This window comes from Panthera tigris, chromosome D1, assembly GCF_018350195.1.
Source record: "Panthera tigris isolate Pti1 chromosome D1, P.tigris_Pti1_mat1.1, whole genome shotgun sequence".
NCBI classification, from domain to species: Eukaryota; Metazoa; Chordata; class Mammalia; order Carnivora; family Felidae; genus Panthera; species Panthera tigris.
In genome coordinates, this window is record NC_056669.1 from 103,257,821 (window position 1) to 103,272,208 (window position 14,388).

At 48.1% G+C, this 14,388-nt stretch overlaps 1 protein-coding gene across 1 annotated transcript in view; it reads right to left on the reverse strand.

Annotated features, from left to right (window-relative positions):
* Nucleotides 1–11,574, reverse strand: part of LOC102967532 (oxysterol binding protein) — a 35,648-nt gene extending 24,074 nt beyond the window's left edge. Inside the window, exons 1-3 of the mRNA XM_007092040.3 lie at nt 11,202–11,574; nt 6,337–6,545; nt 3,389–3,639 (exon numbers count right to left, since the gene is read on the reverse strand). Of these exons, the coding sequence (XP_007092102.2) occupies nt 3,389–3,639; nt 6,337–6,545; nt 11,202–11,569 (828 nt within the window). The 5' untranslated portion in view covers nt 11,570–11,574. The remainder of the gene's footprint in view (nt 1–3,388; nt 3,640–6,336; nt 6,546–11,201) is intronic.
* Nucleotides 11,575–14,388: the final 2,814 nt, after the last annotated feature.

The window sequence follows — 14,388 nt, forward strand, 5'->3', positions numbered from 1 at the left end:
CAAAGAGTGGTTGTCTCACGTGTAAAGCACTCAGAAATCTTGGGATCACAGTAAGCATTCAATAAGGTGTTAGCTATCATAGTTAAGCCTCCATCAAAACCGGTCTTATCCTCTTCTAATCCACTCTACCAAGCCCATTGAGTAGGATCTGCACCCCTCCCCTCCCCCACACTTAATCCCTGGCCAGCCTTATCTCTAGCTACTTCCTTGTTCTAATAGTCAATTAGTAGTTCCCAGACTTTGGGAGAGAGGGAGGGATCCACACAGCCAGAGCTGTGCCTAGATCTATTCTTCTTCCTCACTTCCCTTCATACTGATCATAACTAAAATTTAGTGAGACAATTATACATCAGGCACTTTGCTGAACGCTTTCTGTCAATTAGCTACTAAACGCCTTTCAACAACCCTCTGAGTGGCTACTCGCATCGTCGCCGTTTTATAGAACAGGACAGGAGTTCACAGAGGAAGCAGGTTATGGAGGTGGTTAACCATGGCAGTTGGGACTTCAGGGCCCCAAGCTCTTAATTGTCTTTTTTCACAGGAAGATTCTCTGTGGTCTTTGAGAATTTAGTTGAGTTACCTTCTCTAATCTTCCCACTCTAAGCTAAACACCTTGAATGTACTACACCATAGCAGCCTGTGTTCCTTTCCATCACGGCACTTAGCACCACTCTATGAAGATCTGGTTACTTCTCTGTCCCCTCACTAGAGAATAATCTCCCGGAGAGCGGGCACCACATCCACAACTGTTTTATATTCCCTAGCACAGGGCCTAGAGCACAGAGGGTACTCAGTAGATGCTTGCCGAATAAGCAAATGGATACGCTAACAGTGTCAAACTTACTTCCTTGGTCAGATTCACTTTGGTAATAAGAAAAGCTATGTCCTAAGCAAACAAGAAATTGAGTGCAATGTACTCTTCCTTTGATAAAACTTGGCCTATTTTGAGATGTGAAGTTAGCATGTTAATTTTAAGGCCTTGCCATCATCACCTAAAAAGTACAAAGGAAGCAACACAATGATAAAAAAAAAAAAAAAATGCACTGCAAGCAACAACCAGCTGTGAAGGGGGCACAGGAGGTACTGGGGAGAACAGAATGACAAAACAAAACCTCCCTCTCGCTTTCAAGGGATCATTGCCTTCAACACAAACTCTGAACATTTACAACCTGGGAAGAAGAATTGCCCCAAGGAACAAAGATAAGCATTTTTGAAAAAAAAAAAAAAAAAAAAAATCCAAACTAAGTTTCAGTTTTATGGGAAATCTTTTAATCAAGAGGTGTTTGATTTAGCAAAATTTTCACATCAGAGAAGAAGAAAACTTGGAGCAGGGTGTTCACATGACATGGATAAAAGGCAACACTCACTGTCAGGAGACTGTTGTGTCCTGAGCTATTCTATTTAAAAAATATATCTAGGGGCATCTGGGTGGCTCAGTCGGTTAAGTGTCCGACTTGGGCTCAGGTCATGATCTCACGATTCGTGGGACAGAGCCCTGAATGGGGCTTTGCGATGATAGCTTGGAGCCTGGAGCCTGCTTCAGAGTCTGCGTCTCCCTCTCTCTCTCCCTTCCCCTCCCCCGCTTGTACTCTCTTTCTCTCAAAAATAAACACTTAAATAAATTAATTAAAAGTGTATTTATTGGGGAGCTCAGTCAGTTGAATGTCTGACTCTTGACTATAGCTTCAGGTCATGATTTCACAGTTCATGCGTTCAAGCCCCAGATTGTCAGCTCAGAGCCTGCTTGGGATTCTCTCTTTGCTCTCTCTCTGGTCTCTCTCTCAAAATAAACAAATAAATAAACAAACAAAAGTTAATTGACCTGAATGATTTGAGATTTTCCTGATCATAAAAGGACCTGAAAAACAGGCATACAGTCACTAAGAAGTGGGACAGTTTGGAAAAGAGCACACGACTAGACATTAGAAACACAAGCATCCATGCTGATTGGTAGGATGGTCCTGGGAGACAGGTGATCTTCCTGAAGTCCTTAAGTGGACAAAAATAATTAGTCTCTTCTACCCGGTATGAATCAGAGCACTGAAGAAAATGCTCAACACTTCAGAAAATGATAGGTTAGAACAACTTTCTATTAAGTAACAAAGGGGTTTTAAGTGAGAAAAACTAAATTTTCCCCTGGTCACAGGAGAAGATCTTTGATCTCTAGAAGCCATGTGAACTAAACTAGTTCTAAGCAGACGTCTTAGTATCACTCTCTGAACAAGCGAAAACCTGGCCCTAGTGAAGTAATTTCATCCCATTTAATTAGAGGAAAAGCCAGCATAAGCCCTTTCTCAGAATACTCTTTTCACTTGCCTTAGGACACATACTCTGGTGTTCTCATGTGCAAGCTAACTGAAACAACCAGCCAGGTGAGAATCGGTCACCAGCAGAGAAACAGCACTGTTCAAACCGTGTATTCACTTCAGAACTATCACCTCCTATCTGAAGTACATCACTAATGCCCACAAACCAACAGCCACCCGAGGCTGGAGTCGTAAGGAGGCAGAAGGATTGGTCCCTTCTTTTTGAAAGCAAAGTACCCAAACTGGAGTATTTTGTTCTATCACCTGGAGTTACCCCTGAAATCAAGGACTAAAGATGGGACTAATTCGTATTATAAAGCTCTCTCTCCCTAGCACATGGCCAGCCCCCACTTACCACACTGTAGGCCAGAATGCACTAGCAAAGTACGGTAAGACCTGAAGCTCAAACACAACTGTAAAAAGGACCCACGGAGACCTCTCAGATCCAACAGATAAAGCTAGATTAAAAACAAATAGACAAAACCACAACCGGAGAGGTTAAGGGACTCAACTAACATCACCGGCAGATATCCTGCCAGCTGCAGAAGCAAGGCTGGACCTCTGGACTCCTAGTTAATTCCCACGCTGGGACGGTGGGCTGACCCATGGCTGGAGCAGAGCATGAAAGTCATTCCATCTGTGCGGCCTGTTCTATTTCATGCAACAAACAATGTAACTTAAGTCCCCTGAGCAGTGAAGCAGGACCTAATGTTCTGTGCTTTATCAATTACAATTTTCCGGCACTTGGAGAGAATGACTTTTCCAGAGCGGAAGAATCAAAAAGCAACACAGGGGATGCCTGGGTGGCTTGGTTAGTTGTGTGCCCCACTCTTGGTCTCTCGGTTCAGGTCATGATCTCATGGTTCAGGAGTTCGAGCCCCACACCGGGCTCGACGCTGGCAGTGCGGAGCCTGCTTGAGACAGAAATTCTCTCTCCCTCTCCCCACTTCTCCTTTCCCCACCCCCGCTAACGCGCACTCACTCGCTCTCTCTCTCTCCTTCTCAAAATAAATAAATAACCTTAAAAAAATGATTTAAAAACATTTAAAAAAAAAAGCTACACAGGTGCCAGCTGCACTTACGTTGATCATGGCGTTGGACGTTATCCTGAAGAGTGTGGCCCGTTCATTGACCTGCTTGATCTTCTCGTTGCTCTCGGCGGGCAGCCGCAGGGACTCCAGCTCGCTGAGGGAGCGCTGCAGCGCAGTGCCGTGCTTGGCGATCAGGTCGTTGCACGTGCTCAGGTCCTCCACCTTGCTGGACAGCGTCCGGAGGGTGTTCTGCAGCTCGGTCTTGTCGGTTTGCGACACAGACTCTTCATCTCCCGACTCATCTGCAGGGGGCCCGAGGGCGAGTTAGAGGACTCCAGTTACAGGACGCTAGGGCTGAGGGTCGGAACCCTACCAACTGTCTACAACTAAACCGGCTCTCACGCCGGGCGATCTGACCCACCAGGTGTTCGCCCTTACCAGATGATTCGACTATAGTGCGGTTCACAGCCCCCCACCGATCTGACTGCGGTGTGGTGCCACGGACACCTGGGGTGGTTCTTCCTTTCACCCCCCTGCCCTGGGCCACACAACAAGCATTTATTTTGCTTTTCTTTTTTCTTCCAGTTTTATTGAGTTATAATTGACATGGCACTATATAGGCATACTGATGCAACTTACATATATTTCCAAATGATTACCACAATAAATTTAGTTAGTATCCATCATCTCATACAGATACAAAAAAAAAAAAAAAAAAAGGAAAAAATGTTTATTTGCCTTGTGATGAGAACTTTTAGGATCTACTCTCTTAGCAATTATCAAATATACTATACAGTGTTAATTATAGTCATCATGCGGTATGTTACTTCCTCAGTATTTAATTATTTTATAACTTAAAGTCTATACCTTCTGACCCCTACATTCAATCCCTCCACCCCTGGGATTCTTCTAAAAGGTGCCAAGGAAGCTCTGGCCTCACCCCCAGAAATTGATTAGACTGGTCTGAGGCAAGGCCCAGGACCTGCATTTTGAGTAAGTTGCCCAGGCCATTCCAATGCACGCCGAACTTTGAGAACCAATGACCCGGAGGACAGGAGGGAGAAATTAAATGGCCCCTGGCCTTGGGAATGAATTGTTGAGCTTTGAACTCAAGCTTGAGGGTTCCAACCCAGTCTAAGCGACCATCTGTTGGGTGATGGGAGAACCCTGTATGAAATGGGTTGAGAGTTGCAGTCTGGCTCTTGGTAAACAATGTCCACATCACCAAAAGACCCATTGATTTATCTTCTCCAAAGGAGAGCTCGGGAACTTTGTGATGAACTCATTGGACACGAAAGCCATCATAGCACTGAAAGCGACGCAAGGTCTTGTGTTAAATGACCCTCCAACAAAACATCAAACAGAGAGCTATGTCGTACCCTTCGCTGGCAGTTTTATAGCTAACACTCTGCAACAGCAAAATGCTTTTCCAGCAGTGTCACTTTCTTTGGGGGAGCTAACATCAGCACTAACATCAAAACAAAAGAAATAAGGAAAGCCTGCCCTGTCTGCTAGACCGAGAGGCAGGACCAAAGTCAAAATATAACCCATTACAAGAAAACTCACAAGCAGAGAATTTTCCTTTCACTGGCCAACAGATATAAAATCCAGTGTGGGAGGTGACAGGGGATAAGAAAAACAGGAGATGAACAACAGCCAGCAGGTGACCATCTTGGTCAAGGTCTGAGTGAATAAGTTCAGTGTGATTAAACTATCAACAGCTGGGACAGGGGAAATACTAGCATTTTCCTTGAAGAAAAAACATGTTGAGACTGCTCTTTTTAGTGAAACTAAGGTAGCAAAATGAAGATTTTTCACAGAAAGTATCCCATGTAGGGGCACCTGGCTGGCTCAGTCGGTGGAGCGTCCAACTCTTGATTTCGGCTCAGGTCATGATCTCACAGTTCGTGAGATCGAGCCCCACGTCCTGGCAGTGCAGAGCCTGCTGGGGATTCTTTCTCTCAATCCCTTTCTCTCTCTGCCATTTGCACAGAGATCTCTCCCTCTCTCAAAGTAAATAAACATTAAAAAAAAAAAAAAGTATCACATGTAATGATTTTGGTAATCTATAAAGATGGTTTGTTTCAACTCAATTAAGAAATAAATGAGAGAGGTGCCTGGGTGGCTCAGTCGGTTGGGCATCCAACTTTGGCTCGGGTCATGATCTCACAGTTTGTAAGTTTCAAACCCACATCAGGCTGTGTGCTGACAGCTCAGAGCTTGGAGCCTGCTTCAGATTTTGTGTCTCCCTCTCTCTCTGCCCCTTCCTCACTCATGATCTATGTGTGTGTCTCTCTCTCAAAAAAGGAAGAAACATTAAAAAAAATTTTTTTTAAACAAAAAATAAGAAAGGGGCCCCTGGCTGGCTTAGTCGGTAGAGCATGTGACTCTTGATCTCAGGGTTGTGAGTTCAAGCCCCACACTGGGCATGGAGCCTACTTAAAAAAAAAAAAAAAAAAAAAATTGTAAAAAATAAGTAAGAAACTGTCAGGGGAGAAAGAAAAAAGTAATGATAGAACCAAATTGTGAGTTGTAATCATCTTCACACTGCCCTAGCCATAAAATAATTATTTCTCAAAATGTTAAGGTGGTCAAATGGCATTAAAAGCCAAAAGACACCTGTCACGCCTCCAGGCTAGTTTCTCAACCTCGGCACTACTGGCATCCGGGCCCCGATCCATCTCTGTTGTGAGCGCTGTCCTGTGCACCGCAGGAGGCTTAGCGGCATCCCTGGCCTCTACTCACTGGATGCCCGCAGTACCACCAGGCCTCAGCTGTGACAACAAAAATGTCTCCAGACACTGCCTAGTGTCCCCTGCAGGGCAGCACTGCCCCCCCGTTGCAAGCCACCGCTGCAGGGAGAGACACCGCGTGACGAGGAGAAGCCGGACACACTAGGGGACGGTTGATAACTGAACGACAGCGAGGGAGAAGGTAAGATTCGTGCCTAGCAGGGGCAAACAGGACGCGTCCCCGACGCGGCGTGCCTCGCTCCCTACCCGATTCTGCCAGCATCTTCACGGCCTTCGCCTTGGCCAGCTCCAGGGCTGTCACCCAGCGCTGTCGCTCCACTTCTGAGCTCGCCTTCAGGTGGTAGGTCTGAGCACCCCCGTTGGAAATGATGAAGTTACAGGAGTCCTCCACGGTGATGTTGGCCGTGGCGAGGTTGATGGTACCACGGCAGGTGTGTCTCATTTCGGCCTTTGACCTACAATAATGAGATGAAGACAAGCTAAGGAGAAAGCTGACGGATGGAGTATCCTTCACCACGTTCCTTGTCTTCTCATAACCCTTTTCAAAAATACGGTAGTCCTAGGCAACAGCAAGTTCTACTCTTTCCCTCAGATGGCTCCCTCAAATTCCAGAAACCGTCAGTAGGGCTCTCCTTTCACGGCCAGTAAGTGTTGTTTCGGAGTTCTGAGCTCTCTCCCTTAGCCTTTTGGAAATAGCCTTCGCGGGAGCATTCACGACATACAACGGTAATCCGGCAATGCTAAGTGTGTAAGGCAGTGAGTTTTGACAAATGTATACAATTGTGTAGCCGCCTCCACAAATTGTAGAACACGTCCATCACCCCGACAAGTTCCCTTGTGCCCTTCTGTAGGCAGGAATTCCTTTTTATTTAGCGGGGTATAGTTATAAAATAGTGGTTTATAAACTCACGCAACAAAATTTCTTGTAACAATCTCATCGCCTTAAAGAATAGCTCCATTTTGCATATACTGCACCCCCCCCCCCAAGTGTAACTCAGCCCTAATGAGAACTGTCACACTACGCTTAGAATTATATTGCGTAAGTGAAAGGAATGCTGAGATGCTTAGGGTATTAAATATCGACCACAGCTCAAATGACAGGAAAGAGAAATGACTAGCTTTCTGTGGGGGTAAAGAATAATCCTAAAAGAATCACCAGGTAGTATACTCTCTCCGGAATATATTCTCGCCAAAGGTCCGCTGGCCTCGCTTGGCGGGAACTCCTAAGCCATCCTATTAATAGCTAAGAAAGATTCAGCAAATCTGTTCTCGGAGGACTGGGTGTAAAAATTTTCCCCATCTCTGACTGACGGCTCTATTAATAGACTAACTTTTGAACTTTACATCACTGCTTGGTGACAACAGGCTACGAGCTACTTCATGTAAAATACCAAGCTACTAGCACGACTCAGTATACCTTGCAAACTGAGTGAATTTCCCCTCCACCCACCCGGCTGCTTCTGCCCAGAGACCTGCATGGTGAGACCACAGTTTTCCCTGACCAACTTGGAACATAAAGAGGTCAAAGTCCTTGGCCAACTGCCACAGGGCAGAGCAGAGCCATTTCCTTTGCACTGGAGCCAAGCGGCCCAACACACCTGGCACGTCCAGAGCTCCTGCGTGCCAGAAATGACACACACCCCATCTCCAGAAACGAAGACTTGGTATGTTTGAGAAAGTCTGCTTACTGTGCTTAGGAAGACAGATTTGCTATTGTTCAGTGTGTCACGTGAAACTGGTTTTTCTTCCTCAAAGGCACAAATGAGCAGTAGGGGATGGCCAGGGGGGTCTCACTGGACTGGGCCATTTTTCACCCCCTGCACCTGCCACAATGTAATGTGAATCCCTGTTTTTTCTATCCTTACCTCCCCTCCCCTCCCCCGCCCCCAGGCTTCAGTTACATTATGAATAATGCAGGCTGAATTTCAGACCCGCAGCTGACAGGCCAGCTCACCCTGGCTTTCTACTCCAAAGGTGCTGCTCGGACCCTGTACTGCGTTCCTCACAACGTGCTGGTACTTTTCACAAGCCACTTCCTAGGAATCTCTTCTGCCTGGGTCATCTTCATAAACTAAAGAAGTTTCTCAAATCACCTAAAGTCTGTAGCAGTTGCAGAAATACCAAGGAACCCTAGGAGTAAGGCAGGCTTGACTCAGGAGCTTTTGGGTTCAGGCCGATACACCTCTGTTTATAAATGATTAGTGCAGAGGCTGGAAAGACATAGTTTTGAGAGTGCAAGATAAGTTCTTCAGGCGCCACAGTATTAATTAGGTTGTGCCTTCTGACCAGAAAGTTCCCTTTAAGGCCAGCAGAAATAGTAACTCAATCTCTGGAAGCTAGTCAGGAAGACTAATGCTATGGCCCTGTCACCATGTGTCTGGGAAAGCCGGGATTCTACATACGGCTTTAAGTAATGGGACATCCATGTATCTGTGTATGTAAGGATGGGTAAAAAGAGGGAAGTGGCCCGTCAAAGCCTATGAGGACAGTTCATCACAGGATGGGTCTAGGAAGTATATGGTCTCAGTTAAAAAGAAAGCAGTATTTTGAAAAAGGCATGTAGAGGAGACGACTGGTTTTGGAGGCATGAAAAGCAGGAGAAATGACAATTTAGTGAAATAACTGTAGGGAGACGGGGACACAGAGAACCCTGTCAAGAAGAATAAACTACCAGTATAGTTGGGAGGAAGAACTTCACTGTGATTTTGAAGGTAGTGCATAGATTTGATAACCCTGGTTCCTGTTGCTTGGTTGGTTTGTGGGTGGAACCATCTTAGTTGGCAAAGACAGGCCTATGGCATATTTCCCAATATGTGGCTCAGTATGCTTTGGAAGCAGTTTGATCTGTAGTCAGACAGGTGCCCCTAACTCTTGTAAGACAGAAATTAAAGGTGGTTACAAGTACTTGAAGAGATAGCAACAGAGAAGTTATTAATGTCCAACCAAGATCAGTATTAAGACTGGTACTGATCAAAGATTCAAATGGCCTGGAAAGATGATCTGATAAGAATTTGGAGAAAAAAAGACCACACAGTAAAGTCCTCAGCTAATACACAACTTACGAAAATGAGCAGTGTTAATAGTGACTTACAAGCCAAGTTAGGATACAAATCAACCGAACTTTAAGATGATGGTCAGTATAACAGGAAAACAGGAACTTGAATAGGAGAAAAACTTTGGAACACACATTAAAACTTTAGATGTGTGATCAAACCTTAAATTGATCATCCTGGATGAGAACTGAGAGAGGGTTAAAATTAAAATCAATTCTGAATATAATAATGCAAATGACCCACACAACTGTTCACAATGTGGCAGGAACAGTGAGGATGTGCTAAGGCATTTTTCACCCTCAACAACCTCCAACTCCCACCTTCAATTTCCCCTCAAAATCCTCTAAGTGCTGATACGGTGGGGTTGAGGAAGAGATTCATTCACCCTACCTCTCCTGGTAGCAGAGTGACTACGTGCAGAGGAAAAGAAATACAGTGAGCTGCTCTTAACAGCATTTTGGGTCTCAAATAGGACTTTTTTACAAAAAAGATTTCAATTAGAAGTGCCATTATATTAAGCAAAGTCTCTCTTAAAGGAAACTTTAAAAAAAAACAATTTTTTTTTTAATGTTTATTTTTGAGAGAAAGAGACAGAGCATGAACAGGGGAGGGGCAGAGAGAGAAGGAGACACAGAATCCGAAGCTGGCTCCAGACCCCGAGCTGTCAGCACGGAGCCCGAAGCGGGGCTCGAACTCACAAACTGCGAGATCATGACCTGATCATGAGCCAAAGTCAGGTCAGACGCCCAACCAACTGAACCACCCAGGCGCCCCTCCCTTAAAGGAAACTTTTATACATTTTGTATAAAGTACTCTGATCTAGAAACTATATACATTTCGTATATAGTAACAGGGGAAACTTTTGTACATTTTGTGTAAAGTACTGTGATCTAGAAACTATACACATTTTGTATATAGCAACAGAAATCTAGAAACTTACTTGCTATAGGCAAGCAATTATCTGTTATTTGATTGATTCAAGTAACACTAACTTGGGTTTTAGGTTATGATGGTGTGAAGACAACCGGTTTCAAATCCTGACTCCTCAAGACTTTGGAATAGTTGCCCAGACTAAGTCTCAGTTTCCTCATCAGTAAGATGGGAATATCTCCTGATCCCCAGGGTTATTGTTGGGAGTCAGTGAAACTATCCAAACTGTCCAGTACTCAGGAAATGTTTATGTCCTGTCTCCACATCCAGCATCTTAACCCCTGTATCTGGCGTAACCGGAGTAGCCAAAAGCATGCTACAGTTATGGCAAGCTTGTGAGCTGCCACGAATATATATTAAACATTCCAAAACAAACACTGTTGAACAGAAGTAATCGTACCAAAGACATGGATTCTTCTTTTAATAAAGCTTAAAGCGAACCAACCAAAGAGACCCCGGAAATACGGGAGAGACCACTGAAATCATTCCCATGGTGGGAGGTGGGGTCAGCGTAAATAAAAGCAGCACTGGAGTGCATGCACATCTCCGTTATGGGCTGTTCAGAAGGCGAAAGCATATGCCAAGTCTGGGAGACATAAAGACAGGGGAGAGGTACGGAGGCCACCCTGTGCCTGGTGTCCTTGTGCCTGAACGTGGAGAGAGCAACGGCAGATACATCAAAGGCTGCTAATAACCTTGAATTCTGGAGACAGCTAAGACAGCACAGACAGCTAAGATTTGGGACTTTCACAGCAAGTTCCTTGCGAACCATGCCGGGGCTTTGCTCTCCTACATGTGCCCCTTAGCACCTACGACAGCGCCTTCCTCGCAGAATTCATCATTGCACCGCCGTGCTGGTGCAAACACAATGGAAGAGTAGATGCTCTCCGAACAACTGGAAAGGCCAGGGACGGAGGGGAAGGTAGTGCACCAAGAGCGGGTAACCCAGGTGGAGAGGGAAGCCCCGGGGCGTTCACTTTCGTGCAGGTGGGCTCGCGTCGCGGGCTGTCAGTGCGCGCAGGTGACGAAAAGGGGCCTGGGGCGACCTTGGCTGCGGGGCCGGCTCCAGAGGGTGACGGCGCGGGGACTGTGGGCTGCGGTGGGGGACGGCGCCCCGGAAGCAGTTACCTGTAGTAGCTCAGGAGCCCGTTGCTCAGCACGAACCACCGCCGCTGGTAGCCTTTGATATAATTGGTCCATTTGAAGAGCCAGCCCTCTCGAGCCGAGCCCGAACCCCCGGCGCCCGAGCCGCCGGAGCCCCCCGCCGGCGGCGCAGGGGCCGGGCCCGCAGCCGCCACTCCCCCGGCGCCGGGGCCCGGGCCGCCCGCCGCCGCCGCCGCGGCCACCGTGCCCAGCGCGGCCCCGGAGCCCGGCCCCGAGTCTCCACGGCCGCCGCCGCCGCCTCCCACCACGGGGGGACCGGTGCCGCCGCCGCCCGGAGCTGCAATGGCCGCCGGGCCCGGCCCCACCACCCCTCTCAGCTCCGTCGCCGCCATGAGCCGCCGCCGCCCCGAGATACAGGACCGGAACCGCCTACGAGAGCCGCCGTCGCCGCCCGGAGCGCCCCACACGGCTAGCGCATCAGCCGCGGCCGCGCAGCGTCCCCGCCCCGCCAGGCCCGCCGCGGGAGGAGGGCTCGGCCGCCGGGAAGGAGGCAGTCGATTGGTGCCGCCGAGCGTCACTTGCGGAGGACCCCTAGGACATTGGCATTTCTCTCGGGCCTGTCATCCCACACCGCCCAGTGAGAGCCCGGGGTGGGACGCGTCCTCCAGGCACGCCGATGATTGGTTCGAATGAAGGCCAATCAGACTCATGTTCAAGCTCATTGGTGCTTTCCCGAAGTCTCCGGCGCTCGGGGAGGACCCGAGAATGCAGAGTGCCCGGCCAATTCGACCACCGATTGGCCGGGGTTTCCGCCACTCATTTCAGTATATGTCCCCGTCACTGCCACGTCACCCCCTCCCATCACTCTTCTCTTCGTCCCCGTTCCATCCTTACGGATTGGTGGTTGGTATCAGCTGCTCAGCCTTTTCTACCATTTGCTGAACAAGCTGAGGAAAAGGGGAAGGAGTCTCGGTTTCTCATCCCCACTTTCATTTCTCATTGGTTCGCATGTATGTCACTCACAGGTTGGCGGAGAGACGGGGTGGGGGTTGGAGACGATTGGTTCCGGATATTGTCTGTGACTGCTGATGCTTGGCAATGCTGACCAATAACAGAGACGTACTGAGAGAGGGGCTGGCTGGAGGCAACCACTAAAATCCGGGAAAGAGCTTGGAGGCGTGTTCGTCTGCTTCTAGCTTTTCGGAGTGGGCGAAGGGCGAGTTCTCTTCCCCAAACGCGTTTTGTCGTTGTTGTTGTTGTTGTTGTTGTTGTTGTTGTTGTTGTTGTTTTTCCACTTAGGTGCGGTGTTGCATTCCCTCTTCCAGAGTTAAGACCATCGTAGTTTCCCGCTGGGAAGAGTGACTCTCAGCAGTTAGCCACTGCCCGAGAAGCTACCTTGTAGGGCCTCCTGCTAGCAGCTGGATCTGAGCTGGAGACCGGGATTCCTGGGGAGTCCAGTAATAGCTTCCCCAGTTCCTTCCTGGATCCAAGATCCTCCTAAGTCCCTTCCCTGGTTTGTATCGCACCACACCCCTTATCTCGTGATTCTAGATTGTCCTGTGCTCTGGTTAGAGTAGGAAGCTAGTTAGCTTTTAACAGGATACCTGGAGGCCAGGAAAGGGGAAGTCGTGGACAGCGCAGCTACAAGAAAGTCAGAGGCCCGTCCTGGCAGCAAAGCCACAGGAAGCCGGATCAAACTGGACTGGCCCAAAGTGTCTGACAAAGAAGGCTGGAAACCCCTGACCAAATAAGGAAGGAAAGGCGCGAAACGCTGCTTTCAACACATCCCCGCCTCGGGTAATAAATATCCCACCCCCTAGTTAACAGCTGCCGATAGAAAGTAGACATCCAAACCCCCAGTGTGCAGTTCTCCCTGGAGCCGGCCCGCTCTCACCTTTCCAGAGCATACTTTCGCTTTAATAAACTTTCCTGCTTGCAACTGCTCCTCCACTATGTCTGGTCCGTCCTTGAATTCTTTCTTGCGATGAGACCCAGAGCATCCAGGGACATCCTTGGAATGCACTGAGTGGAGGCCTCAGGGGACGAACGGGTCTCGCCAGTCCACCTGGCAACGTCTTTTTGGGGAACCAGTCAGAAGGAGGTAACCTGCGTGTTGAGGGACCCTCTTCATCAGTGAGTCTCAACTTTCGCCACTCGGGCTGGAGTGTTGCTTAGTCAAGTCACCATTCCTTTGTTCTCTCTCTCTCTTTCTGATCTACCTGGGAACCGGATGGTCTGGTAGCATTTATGAGAAACTAATGTTCAGCTCCGAAGAATAAAGGGACACTTGCTCCTTCCAGCCGAAAGGCACTCTTGAGTGACTAAAAGTTGTGTAGAAGTGTCCGAGATTATTTCTCAGGACGCGCAGCAATCCCATAGGGCTTTCCATCTCACTGGTAATTAAAACTTTGGCTCCTCTGGGTATGCACACATAGGACTGTTCCTTAGTGCTCCCAGACATGTAAGAGAGTGCTTCATGGCCCCTCGTGGAAGCAACACCAGTGATGCTCTGCACTGGTCCCTATGTGACTGATATTCCCAGGCTGTCTCTGCGGGAATCTGCTTCTTGGTCAGGGACACTCTGACCCCTCCTTGTGTGGCTTCAGCCGCTTCCTCTTATACCTACATAGGCACTCTCTTTTGGTGGCGGGGCACAGGGACCTGGGAGATATTCTGTCACCCATTGCACAGGTGCTGCGTGATTGCCAACTCAGACTGCAAAGATCACTGTAAAATAAGCTATAAACCCTTTTGCTCCCTGGCAAGGGACCCCACTTATAGAGAGCTCTCCCTGTGGATCTGTGGGTAGGCCTTATCCACCACTTAATTAAATGTGGCTCCACCCAAATAATTCAGGGATGCAAAGAGAACTGGAAAATAGAGGTTAGTTTCCCCAGAGCTAACCACCAAGTAGGAGACTTCAACAGGTCAGGCAAGAAATATTTAGACACTCAAAGGGACCCCTGTCTCTGGTGGCTGTTGTTTGCCACCAACTGTTAAGAGGCCTATCAACAGAAGGAGAGTGGGATATTCAGTGATCTTGAAATCATGATGATCTCGGCTCCAAGGGATCCATCCTGGGACATCAGGGTTAATTATCAGGCATCATTTCATTTAGGGTCGTCCGGAAGGCTGTCACTCTCCGGATGGCAGATGCCAGGAAGAGACGTGCGCCCTGGGACACCAGGGCTGTTGTTGGGTCATCACATGG